The 13,668-nt window shown below is 46.9% G+C and overlaps 1 protein-coding gene across 1 annotated transcript in view; it reads left to right on the forward strand.

Annotated features, from left to right (window-relative positions):
- The window catches only part of ADRA1B (adrenoceptor alpha 1B), a 49,146-nt gene extending 35,719 nt beyond the window's left edge, over positions 1-13,427 (forward strand). The window contains exon 2 of the mRNA XM_047731586.1: positions 12,322-13,427. Coding sequence (XP_047587542.1) covers positions 12,322-12,929 — 608 coding nt within the window. The 3' untranslated portion in view covers positions 12,930-13,427. The remainder of the gene's footprint in view (positions 1-12,321) is intronic.
- The last annotated feature ends 241 nt before the right edge of the window (positions 13,428-13,668 follow it).

The following is a 13,668-nucleotide window of genomic DNA, read 5'->3' on the forward strand; positions in this document are numbered from 1 at the left end:
CAAGACCTAAGCCAAAGCCAGACACTAACTGACTGAGCCACCCAGGCACCCCTGGTATTTTTTTACTTACTGTGATTTTATGATACGTTTTGATATCTGTAGGAGTAGGTTTACTCATCTTCCCAATATCACCATACTTTATTTATTTCAATTGACCTGGCTATTTTTTTCATGGTTATTCTTCCACATTCCATATTCTTCTATATCTGGATCATTTAGTACTCCCTCCCCCTCAAAAAAACAAAACAAACAAAACAAACAAACAAGCAAAAAAGCCCGCCTCTTGTTTTTTTTTGGGGGGGGGGTGTTTTGTTTTGTTGTTTTGTTTTTATTTATTTGACAGAGACAGACACAGCAAGAGAGGGAACACAAACAGGGCAAGTGGGAGAGGGAGAAGCAGGCTTCCCACAGGGCAGGGACCCCTGATGCAGGGCCCAATCTCAGGACCCTGGGATCATGACCTGAGCTGAAGGCAGATGCTTAATAACTGAGCCACCCAGAGGCCCCTCATCTTGGCATTTTAATGAGATTGTCTAGAATTTACAAATTAACTTGGAGAGAACTAAAGTTCTCTTGCATAGAGACTTCCTGTACTAAAGCAAGCTATGTCTCTCCATTTATATGTCTCCTTTTATGTAAGGTTTCACACAGGTCCCACTGATATGCAGTTTCTAAAAGCATTCTTCAGGGAAATTGCTATTTCCAGTGAGGTCAAAGCATGGAACACATTCAGTGTTTATGATGGTATCAGAGATGGGTCTTTAAGTGCTGTGGAAACCAGTCCATCCCATCTGCTCTCCGCTCTGGGCCTACACCGGGAAGTAGCTTCCCTCCTGGGAGATGAAATGTGCCAATCCGTTAATCAGTAGGTGATTGATGGCACTGACTGCATGTCCAGTGTTGTGCTAAAAGTGTAGGACAAAGACCCCTCTTCAAAAAGCTTTGACGCTGCCTAAGGAGACAAGGAGCTCATCCTTTAATATTGGCATCCCATATTAATCTATGTGCTGCAGACTCTGTTCTGGAAGGAAATAAAGAGGAGGCCTGCAGCAGTTGGGTAAGTTTCCACGAAGGAGGTGGGAACTGAACTGGGTGTTGGCATGTGGTTACCACTTAAAGAAAGAAAGAAAAGAAAGGAAGGATAGTATAAGCAAAGGAATCACTCAACAATCATTTACTCAGCACCTCCTTCAAATCTAAAGCTGGGGGGCGCCTGGGTGGCTCAGTGGGTTAAAGTCTCTGCCTTCGGCTCGGGTCATGATCCCAGGGTCCTGGGATTGAGCCCCACATTGGGCTCTCTGCTAAGCGGGGAGCCTGCTTCCCCCTCTCTCTGTCTCTGGCTGCCTCTCTGCCTACTTGTGATCTCTGTCAAATAAATAAATAAAATCTTTAAAAAAAAATCTAAAGCTGGCCAAGGCACGGGAAGAGGAGGTTATAGGCTCAACAAATGTTTTTACACATTCACTATAAGGCAAGTACAGTGTTAGGTGTCAGAGGAACCAAGACAAGTAAGACAGACCCTGGCCTTGAGGATCTTGTAAATAAGGGAAAGAGACTCTCAGCTAAAGTCCAGCAATTGTTATGAGAGGAATCTGCAGTGAATAGCAAAGACTGTTAATCTGGTGATGGCACACCTCCTGGATACCCATGGATGGGACTCAGTGGGTCCTATGAGCCCCTCAAATTAGATCGTGCTAAGTTATCTGCATAACCAGCATTAGCAGGTTAAGAACCACTGGAGTAGAGTGACATAAAACTCCTGGTTCCTAGATCCTGGCCATCTCAATGGCCAGATACAATAGATGTAAAGTCACCATGACAAATAACAAGCAAACAGTTCTAGACTTCCCCCATCCCAGAGGTGTTCTAAGAGTTCAGAGGCAATGCCCAGCTTTGGACCAGACAGATTTGGGTCTGAGTCCCAGCTTTGCCATTTAATGGCTGTATGACCTTGGGTGAGTTCCATTCCTTTGGAGATTCAATTTCCCCATCTGTCACAGAGAATGGAGAATTAGAGAACCCCCTCTCCTCCTGTGAAATTAGGTAAGATATGTGGGTCACCGGGATCTTAGCAGGACTTCATGGACGGCTTCTTCCCTCCTCTTGCTTCTGCACATCCGAGGAAGCCATGCAGCATGGGCTGTGGTCGTGTGTAGAAGAAATCTGAGCCAGGCGTGGAAAGGACGGAGAGCGGGAGGGGAGAGCGAAAGGCATCTCAGACCAGTGGGCGGTGTGAATAAAGGGAAAGGAGCCAGAAAAGTCAACTCGTGTTGTGAAGATTCAGTCCACTGCAACCAAGTTGAGAAGGTCCTTAATTCCAGCCTCAGCAGTTTGAACTTTATCCTATAAACTATAGGAGCCACTGGAGGGTTTGGGGCAAGAGTGTCGACCTCATGGCGAGGTGGCTCTCAGCCCAGCCGCTGCTCATGCATAAATCCCAAGATACCCAGGGAAACAATTTTAAAAATAAAATTGTAACATGAGCTAAAGCAGTGCTTTTCACTTCAGGACTTGGTTAAAAAACTGATCCTGAAAAGAAAAAAAAAAAAAAAAAAGATCTTGATTCACTGGATCACTGAGGTTCTGCATTTCTAACATGCACCCAGGTGACGTAGGAGCTGTTTATCCCTGAACCTCACTTTGAGTAGCCAGGGGCTAACATATTTCCATTGCATTATTCTTATTACTATTATCATTCCTGTAACACATGTTGGCTGAGTGACTATCACGTGTCAGGCATTGTGCTAGGCCCTAGGGAAAGAGAAAAATCAGACATGAACTTTTCTAGAAGCTCACAGTCTAATCAGAAGAGATGAGGCTTAGCCCTCAGCAGCTGTAATTCAAGGTAGAAAGTGATAAATGCCGCATTTCTGGGTTCAGATAAAGTGCCTTGACAATTCAGCAAAGAGAGAGATTGTTCCCGGTTGAGGGAGGAATTGCCTGGTGCTTAAGGAAATGAATAGAAGCTTCTTTTTCTCATTCTTAAATAATGAGTGAGAACCCTGACTTCGGAGTTGGATTTTAATCCTTACATGTGACTTTGTTCATCTCTTAAACCTCAGTTGCTTCATCTGTAAAATGAGATACAGTAACAGCAAGGCTGGGGAAGGATTGCATGAGCACATGTGTGTAAACATAGTACCTAATAACTGGTTCCTAGGTCATTGTAAATAGTGGCTCGGGTAACTAATATTGTTCACCTCGTTTGCTTGAAAACTTGGCATGGGTCTGTTGGCCCCAAAGATATTGTATTTGTTGGACAACTTTATGATCTCGTTCCAGAGTTAAGTGGCAAATGAAAATGGAAAACTTAAAGGGAATTTTCAAATCCAAGGAAACCTCCTTTATAAAACCGATGCTGAAAGAATTAGCAACTATTTCAAATTTGTGAGTTTTTATTGCGCCAAACTGTTTCAGCTGGGGAGGCTTGGCTTGGCTGTAGGTGTAGCTAAATGCTCCTAAGGAGAGCCATGTTGAAAAGGAGTTCCACTCGATTAACAAGCTGATCAGAATGGTTTTATCACCCACTGGCTCCCCTGAGGTCATCAGTTTGTCAGATGCTGGCAAATAAGTCAAATCTATAATCCTAGAGTCTCAGAATGTCAGTGCCTGGGGGGATGTTACAAGCCACCCAGCCTCTGGGGGACCGGGTGCATGCTGCCTTAGGCCCCAATGCGTTAGGGCATCTCCAAGGCCACCTGTTGGCCATTCTTCCAGCCAAAGTTTAATGAAGGCCTATAGATGTCGGAATACATAAGAATAAAAAAAGCTCCCCTTTTCTACCCTGCAGGAAGAGGATACGGACAGGGTGCCCATGGCCACCCCAGGAACTAACAGAGGAGACTCCTGGGCTTAACAACTAAAGATCTCATTTTACACCTCTTTCTTCGTGTTACCTGTGGGAGACCTTGGACAAGTGCCACCTCCACTTGTACCTCCAGTTCTTCTCTGTAAAGTAGGGATAATCCCACTATGTTCATAGGCTGTTGTGAGAATTAAATGACATAGAGTCTAGGAAAGTTGGCTGACATATAACAAGGACCCAATAAACACAGTATCTTTCGGTTTACTTCTTATTTTTTGAATAATATTTATTGGATTTTTTTTTCCCAATTAAAAAAGTAATTCATGTTTGTGGAGAAAATTTTGGAAAACACTGAAAAGCACACAGAGGGAAAATTTGCCCATGAGTCTACCACCCAAGGATAAACACTGTTGACATCTCCACATCCACATGCACATTTTGTCTCCCCATGTACTATATTGGTGGTGACTGAAGGTGGCTTGCATTCAAATTCGAACTCCATCACCCATTGGCTCTGTGACATGCAGGGACTTACCTTCCCTTCCCCTGAGTGCAACAGTCATGGCCTCCGGGGGCACATGCAGGTTGGCCAAAGTCGCCTAAATGTGCTGTAGACTACCGAGTGGAATGGCGCCCCTAGCGCTGCTCCCGGCACAGGTTAAGCATTTCCCCAGTGATTGGCACAGAGTAAGAGCTTGTCAAATGGTAGCTACTATTCCACAAACGCAACCCATGCTTTTGAAGACTGGAGGCTCACAGAGGGTTGAGACCTTGTTTCCACTGCTCTGATTGACTGAGTGGCATTTTAAGGGTGACCCACTGGGACCACATCCAGCCAAAAGATACTTCTCCCTGAACTGATCCTGCTCAGCCTTGGCTTTTGAGCCTTACACTTCCCAATCCCTCTAAATCGCCCTTGCCCTCAGGCAGGCAAAACCCATGTGGCGTGGGAGGGCGGGCTCGGGGCACCTTCTGCTGGGCTCTCCGTTCTCCGCCTCCTCCAGGTCCCCCTCCTACACTTCCCACCCACTAGAAGTGTTCCAACGACTAGTTGTCCCACCGGGTCTGCTTAAAAGGCCTCAGTAGGAGGCCACCAGGAGGCATCCGAGTAGAGCGACAGCGTTTCCCGGGGCTGCTTCTAGACTGCTGCTCAAATTCACTCTGGATGTGAGCCGGTGTGCAGGATAGCTCGAAATAACAGAGATGGCACAAGAAACTGAATCACACACTCGGTCCATCAGTCCGTCATTGAGCAAATATTTACTCAGCAGCTACCACGTGCCCTGGGCTGGGTTCTCCCGTGAGAAAAATTTTCCCTGTTCACTTTTCCTTCAATCCCTTGAGCTCCTCAAAGTGGAATTTGTCTTCATTTAGCAAATAGTTAATACCCCGCAATCCCAGCTAATCTTCCTTCTGGAAAAAAAAAGAGGGCCTCAAGCCCACCACTGTCTGGAACAATCCAGAGATACTAATATCATTTTTTTCATCTTATTTTTCTCTGCTATGACATTCTATTTATAACAAGTGGTGCCGATTTAAAAATAGTGCCAGAAAGCGTCCTGAAAAATTTTTAGTTAGACACCAAAAGTGAGCTGATCTAAGGAAAAGCATGAAGTAACCAGTGCTGAGGGAGCCCCAGACTTGAGACGGAGTCTTCCCCCAGTAAACCAAGTGAACAATTTCAGCATGTTTGAGAACGACGGGGTGCCCCTCCTTGGGCCTGTGTGGGCCAGAGCAGTAGGGTGGGAGTCCCTACACCCGCTCCACACAGCAGATCCTGTGCTTGTTGCCACATCCCTCATCTTCGCAGCAGTAATGCTGCCTTAACAGCAGCATGGGCAGTAATAACAGTGGCTGCGTTTGAAGCCGTCAGAATAGCTGTGCTTATTGGGTGCTTTTGACATGTCTGGCACTTACCAAGCCTAACTTCATCTCCTCCCCACAGAAAAGAACTGTCACTGTCCCCATTCTTCAGGAACCTGAGCCTCACTGAGCACAAGTAGCTTCTCCAAGGTCACACAGCTGGGAAGCCAGCGTTTGCACTTGAACCCAGACCTTCCTACCTATGACATCTGAACAGGTCCTTAACCACTGACCTACACTGCCTCAATCCATGTTTGTTGAATCAAATGATGCTTGAACATGTTCTGGCAGTCATTCTGCTAGTCACCAGCTGAGGGACCTCCAAGACCCTTATCTCACTGAGCTTCAGTTAAGGAAGGTGTCCCAGCCCTGTCAAGCCAGGATTCTTAAGATACAGGGCAAGGAGCCTCACAGCATTTCATGAGCAAGAGAAGTGGAGCCAGCCTCAAGGACGAGCACCATGAGCTGGTGGCCGTGTCAAAAAGGCTGACGCAGCCCTGACCTAAAGCGGAGAGAGCAGGCTTCCAGGAACCTGCATTTCCTGTTGATATTTGCTTCCCTCTCCTCATGGCTTTTTGGGTTTCCCAGAGGTCTGTTGGGTTCCAAGGAGAAAAGATCCCTGTCACTGATCCTCTTTCACACCAAAAAGGCTCAGCACCTTCCCTAATTAACTACGGCTTCTTGGCCACATCTGGACCAGCCTCTGTAGCAAACAAGTCCCCTCAGCCTAGGAGCTTCTGTGTAGCTGGGGGGAGGGATGGAGAGAAGGGGCAGAAACATGCCTGGAATCCGAGAGGCCCCTGGTCCAGGCCTTGACACACACTGCCCCTCTGTGGTGGGTCTAGAGAAGAGGGTGCATCCCAGCCAGGATGGGCAGGGCTTCTATCTCCGGCTTCCTGGAAACTGAAGTTTAAAGCTGGAGAGAACCCGGATCAAATCGGTCAACTGAAGGAGGGAAAGTGGGGCCCAGAAAGGGAAAGCAACTTACTCAGAATGATACATCGAGTTACCAAACATAGGACCCACCTAGAGATTTCCTGTAATTAAACTTCCAGCCCAATCAGTGATTGACAAGAATAAGAATTATTGGTGGGGGTGCTTGGGTGGAGCAGTCAGTTAAGCCTCTGACTCTTGGTTTCAGCTCAGGTCATGATCTCAGGGTCATGAGATTGAGCCCAAAGTCCAGCTTTGCTCTAAGACTCCACCAGATTCTCTCTCCCTCTCCCTCTGCCCCTCTTGTTCATGCTCTCTCTCTCTCCCTCTCTAAAATAAATAAATCAATCTTTTTTAAAAAAAGAATTATTCTGTTCATTAGCCTTAATCCAAAGTTGATTGGATGGCAGGCTCCTGGTACCCTGAGAGCTAATAAGCACCTTATATGTTTTATCTTCTTAATTCTCAAAATAACCCAGAGGCATGGTACCATCATTACTAGCCCCATTTTACTGCTGAGAAAACTAAGGCTTAGGGACACTGTGAAACCTGCCCAAGGTCACTTGGCTGCTGGTGAGAGAGCCTGGATTCTATCCTAACGAGTCCAATTCTAATAAGGAAAGAGACTCCCTATCAGAAGTCACCAAGGGTTTGCTCAGGGTGGGCATGCAATACATGTATCACCCCATTAAAAAAAAAAATCTAAAAGGATAAAAATAAAACTGTGAATTCTGGTCCTCTATCTGAATGGAGAAGAATTTTCAATTTATATTATATATAATTTTTTTCATAATGTAATTTTTTTTAATCAGTACATATCACTTTTTTATTTTAAGTGAGGTGGTTGCTGTATTTTTTTTTAAGATTTTATTTTAAGTAATCTCTACACCCAAGGTGGGGCTCAAACTTACAACTCTGAGATCAACAATCACGTGCTCTACCTACTGAGCCAGCCAGGGGTTCCAAGTGAGGTTTTTTTTTTTAATAGACTATTTTTTAGAGCAGTTTTATATTCACACCCAAATTGACAGGAAGGTACTGAGATTTCCCATACGCCCAGTGCCCCCCCACACGCACAGCCTCTGCCATCATCACCAGCCCATACCAATGTGGTACATTTGTTACAGTGGATGGACTTTGCTGACACATCATTGTCGCCCAAAGTCCGTAGCTTAGATTAGGGCTCACTCTCGGTGTTCTGCGTGCTGTGGACTTGGATGAATGTATAATGACATGTATCCACCATCATAACATCATGCAGAGTAGTTTCACTGCCCTAAAAATCCTCTGTGCTCCCTCTACTCAATCCTCCATCTGTTATTTTTGTAATAAGAATATACAAATCTGGAGAGGGAAAGAAAAGAAATGAAGAGGTAGTTCTTGCCAAGAAGGAATTTCAAGTCTGAGTGGTGAGCGGGAACTCAGCCAGCCCTGGGATGGCTTTACAACTTGAACAGGCAAACAGTAAAATAACAGAATAAGATGTGATTGTATACCTTCTGAGGAATACAGAAGGAAGAAGTCAGTGAGCTGGGAGGGGTTCATCAGAGCAGAGTTCCTGGAGAAGGCTCCTGACTGGGCCAGGATATAAAGTATTTTGGAAAATGGCCACTATTTATGATTTATTATCCCTGTGTCAAGTACTTTACATGGGTATTTTTATGTGTTCAAAATAACCCTATGGAACAGATACTATCCCCAATTTATGGATGAGAAAATGGAGTCTGAGAGGGCCAATTAGCTTTTCTAAAATCAAACAGCCAGTACACAAAAAAGGAATTCAAAACTAGGTTTGAGTGATCCCATATCCTGTGTTCAAGCCACAGGATCGCATTGCCTGCATCGGCAGAAGAGTGACAAAGGTAGGCAAAGAATGGAAGGCAGAGAATGACCTTCTCAGAGGAACAAGTAAGTAGCTCGGGGAGCCCAAACTCACAATGTGGCTATAAATAAATGCCATGAAAAAAGTCAGCATCATCCCTTTACTTTGGGCTGAATATTTCTCAGAGCTACAGTACTTGAAGAATACTTTGTAAGAAAATAAAGGCAAAGATCCAGCCATCTTTGTCCTTGATAAGGGGCTTCGAATATGGTAGTGATGAAGAAGAACCAGAAAGAAATGCCACATGGGTCTAGGGGGACAGAGTATCATTTATGCTGCTATCGTGATGCCATGTATGTTCTGTTACAATGACCTTTTAACACACCTGCCTCCCCACTTGTCAGTGGGCTGCCCTGGGACAGAGGCCACACCCCAAGTCATCTCTGTATCCCCGCAGCCTGGCCTCATCCCTGGCACTTGACAGGAACTAAGTATTTGTGGAATGAATGAATGAGCAAAAGAATGAGTGTATAAAAATGTGAATAGCTACTACTATTATATGTTGGTGTCCCAATCCATAAAATGGGACTGATGATAGTACCTTCATCAAAGGATTATTGTGATAATTAAATGGGCTGATGGTATAAAGGATTTAGCACAAGACCTGTACAGAGCACACACATACAATATAAACAGTGGTTCTGAAGAATATTAGCCACTAGTATTATTGTTGTTCGTGTATCCTTTAAAAGAGCCAGTCCCTAAGGAGTGTCCCCATTAAGCACTTCGATTCTACAATCATCTTCAATGGGGTTGGCAAGCACAGCTATGAGTTTGTTTTCAGGGAGCTCTCCTACTCTTGGTCTCCTCACTTTTGCATGACTGTCTTTGCATCCCCAGTCCTGGACCCTAAGTGTCCTCATTAGGGTGGTATGCCCACCTGTATACACGATCATCAGCATTTACCCTCCAAGGTAATATACAAGGTTTCCTAGCTCTTCCGCCTTCTCTCCACTTCTCCCAAAATTTATTCTCCAGGTTTGCATTTGTCAAGGCCAGTACCTAAGCCCTTCAGACTCAGTAACAGAAACAAGAACATCCCCACGGACAGAAACAACCCATCCGGTCATGGGGACTAGGTGTTCACATGCCAAATGTGCATTTCAGCCAATGCCTTCCATATAGCATCTTAATCCAAAGGAGTATCTGGCATGGTGGGATGAAAACCTGATGGTGCCGGCCTTGTCACAAATCAGCCCATGAAGTGTCGCCCTCATCTGCCTCCTTTAAACCAAACCAAGAATCTAGCTCACTCCCACATTTCCCCCTGAGTTGGGAAAAGAATCAGCATAACAGGTTGTGTGGCAGGCTCAGTCTGTACCGCACACGCTTCTTGGGGTTGTGAGTTTGAGTCCCACATTGGGTGTAGAGATTACTTAAATAAACTTAAAAAAAAAAAAAAAGAATCAGTACATACAGGTATGGATAGCCCTCTTTCTTTCTTTCTTTCTTCCTTTTTTTTTTTTTTAAGAGTTTATTTAGAGCAGGCAGGGTAGAAGGAGAAGGGGAGACTCTCAAGCAGACTCTGTGCTGAGCCTGGGGCCCAACATGGGGCTTGATCTCAGGATCCTGAGATCACAACCTGAGCTGAAATCAACAGTCAGACGCTTAAACCACTGAGCCACCCAGACAACCCTGGATAACCCTCTTTCTAAGTTTAAACCCTTGCCTGGCTTAGCCCTGCACCAGGAGCCCAGGAACATGGTTTGAAATAACCAAAAAAGGGAGGAAGGAAGGAAGGGGAAGGAGGGAGGGAGGGAGGGAAGGAGGGACGAAGAAGGAAAGTTCTGTAAAGTATAACTGCATTTATCGAAACATTTAAAGATGGATGTACAACAGAAAAAAAGATCTGAAGGTATATGCACCAAATTTTATTTCTTTGCATTGCAAGGTTATGTGTTTTTTCTTTTTGCTTTTTTTATATTTTTCTCATTTTTCCACAAAGGGTATTGTAAATAGCATTTTAAAAACATATTTTGTATTCAAACAGAGTTTAGCTTAAATCCCAGCTATACTACAAACATACTGAGTATCCTGGGGCAAGTCATTTACCCTCTCCAATCCTAGTTGCCTTGCATTTAAAATGGAAGTTGCTTTTAATTAAATATTGCCATAAAATATTTTTGGCTCTGAAATTAGAGGGGTGAGTTAATCATGTTTCTCCATCATAGCACCTCATTGTAAGCCCTCTATCTTATTTTATTGATTTATTTCCTTTTATTTCCATTTCCCTCTGCCTTCACCCTTAGGCAACTATTTTGTGTTTGACATTATTTGAAGTGTTTTTGTAAAATGTGTGTGGTTGTTTGGTGTGTTACTTAAATAGTATTATGTTGTAAATCTTCATTCTATTTCCTATTTGTTCATAAAGAATGATATTTTTTAAGATCTTTCCCTAGTGCTATATGGACATGCCGTCCAGGGCTCTAAGTGGGACACAGTCACTGTGCTAGGCACCCACCCTACTCTACTTTTCCATAATTCCCAGTGAGGGACACCTAGGTTCTGTCCAATTCTCTGTTACCATAAGCAACAGTGCTCTGAGTATACTTGTGAATGTCACCTTATGGACCTGTGTGAAAGTTCTTTGAGATCTATGCCCTGGAGCGGAACTGCTGGGTCAAGAAGTCTGTATATAGGGGCGCCTGGGTGGCTCAGGTCATGATCTCAGGGTCATGGGATGGAGCCCCACATTTGGCTCTCTGCTCAGCAGGGAGCCTGCTTCCCCCTCTCTCTGCCTGCCTCTCTGCCTACTTGTGATCTCTCTGTGTCAAAAAAATGGATAAAATCTTAAAAAAAAAAAAAAGAAGAAGAAGAAGTAGTAGTAAAAGAAGAAGAAGAAGAAGTCGTGTGTATATATAATTAATGACATCAAGTGGGGCCAGAGTCTTGAGTAGGGCCTCACAGTCTATGCCCGCACTAGCCATGCAGAAGGCTCCCCCTGTCCCCACAACCCTGCTTACACTTAGCACTCTCCAGCTTCCTGATTTTGCCGGCTGAACAGACATGTTGTATCTCTTTGTGGTTTTCATTTTACTTTATTTGAACCCCTAATATTTTGAGCATCTTGACCTATGTTCTTTAGCCCTGAGGTTTCCTGTTTTGTAAATTGCCTGTTCATTTTCTTTGCCCACATTTCTACTGGGAATGCTCTTTTTCTTGCTGATTTGCAGGAGTATCTTTTATATTCTAAATATTGATCCCTTGACTGTCTTAAAAATTGGAAATATCCTCTCCCGTCCTTGCCTCGTAATTTATCTTTTTGCGGTATTGAGTCGTTTTTCTTTCACTGCTAGATCAAAAAGATCGTCCCTAGATCAGAGAAGAACTTTGTCTTCTTTTGCCTTTAAAGTTTTACCTTTCACATTTAGGTCTTTAATACCTCTCATATCTACTATGGAAATAAGTCGGCATCTGCGTCCAGGCCATTCTGTAGAACAAAATAATATAGCTAAGCGCCTAGCACAATGCTTCCCACCTAAGAACTATGCCAGTGCCGGTGATGATGATTATCGCTGGCGTCAAAAGTGGTAAACGCTGTCCCGGCAAGTCGAGAGAAATGGGAACCTAGGGGCTGGTTAACTAGCCCAAGAAAGGTTTTAGAGGCGTAGCGGAAGTTACGGAAATTGGCCCTAAAAGGAATGTCGGATTCGCTCACTTAGAGATGGAAAGGCGAGGGCTCGGGACAGAGAAGGTGGCCTGGGCAAAGACCAGGCGGGGGGGTTTGCCGCGCGTTCGCGGCGTTCAGGCGGAGCGCAGGGAGAGGAGGGCCTGAGTACTCACGAACTGCTGTCTGTCTTTCTGCCCCTGTGCCCACCCCACCCCTCCCCCGCTGCAGGCTCCCTGTTCTCCACCCTGAAGCCCCCCGACGCCGTGTTCAAAGTGGTGTTCTGGCTGGGCTACTTCAACAGCTGCCTCAATCCCATCATCTACCCGTGCTCCAGCAAGGAGTTCAAGCGCGCCTTCGTGCGCATCCTCGGGTGCCAGTGCCGCGGTCGCCGCCGCCGCCGCCGTCGCCGTCGCCTGGGCGGCTGCGCCTACACCTACCGGCCGTGGACGCGCGGCGGCTCGCTGGAACGCTCGCAGTCGCGCAAGGACTCGCTGGACGACAGCGGCAGCTGCCTGAGCGGCAGCCAGCGGACCCTGCCCTCGGCCTCGCCGAGCCCGGGCTACCTGGGCCGCGGCGCGCCGCCGTCCGTCGAGCTGTGCGCCTTCCCGGAGTGGAAGGCGCCCGGCGCGCTCCTGAGCCTGCCCGCGCCCGAGCCCCCCGGCCGCCGCGGCCGCCACGACTCGGGCCCCCTCTTCACCTTCAAGCTCCTGTCCGAACCCGAGAGCCCCGGGGACGACGGCGGCGCCAGCAACGGTGGCTGCGAAGCCGCGACCGACGTGGCCAACGGGCAGCCGGGCTTCAAAACCAACATGCCCCTGGCGCCCGGGCAGTTTTAGGGCCCCGGGGGAGGAAATATCGTGGGGGGGAGGGTGGGCGGAGGGGGGGGGAGGGGGCGTCGGCCCCCAGAGACGCGGGCCCGGGGGGAAACGGGGGGAGGGGGGCGGGGAGAGGGGCAGCTGCTTTTCTGGCAGGGGCATGGGTGCCAGGTACAGCGCGGAGAGCTGGGCCGAGCATGCTGAGAGCCTGGAGGACCCGACGCCGGCCGGGATTTCCGTCTCTCTCTCTCTCTCTGTACATATCCAAACGAGTCCCTCTGTACACGTATTTAATCGTGGGTACACGTGCGTGTGTCTGTGCGGTGTCCGTGTGGTCTGCATGTGTGCGTGTGTGGGGCCGCCCGCGCGGGGGCCGAGCGAATGTGCGCCCGGGAGGCAGCGGGGGCGGTGTTTGTCTCGTGACTTCGTACCTCTCAAGCCCCTCCTTGTACTTTACTGAATGATGGCACTTGGGCGGGGTTGGAAACACATGGGACATTAAAGGTCATTTCTCCTGTGCGCCTTTGAGCGGTTTGTGAACAGGGTGGTGGGCAGGATCTGGAGTCTCCTCCTCCTTCCCCTTCAGATTTGTCTGCGTCAGTCCCACTGGGCCTATGGGCGATAGTTGTGCTGGGGCCCCTTGGCCCCACTTCTACCCTTGCCATTATGGTCCTCCAGGGCTAAACAGATCTGACCCTGTGGCTGGAAGAGAGCGGGTGGATTTGTCCCATATATCCTCCTTGCCTGCTTTGGACCCTCA

This window comes from Lutra lutra, chromosome 5, assembly GCF_902655055.1.
Source record: "Lutra lutra chromosome 5, mLutLut1.2, whole genome shotgun sequence".
NCBI lineage: Eukaryota > Metazoa > Chordata > Mammalia > Carnivora > Mustelidae > Lutra > Lutra lutra.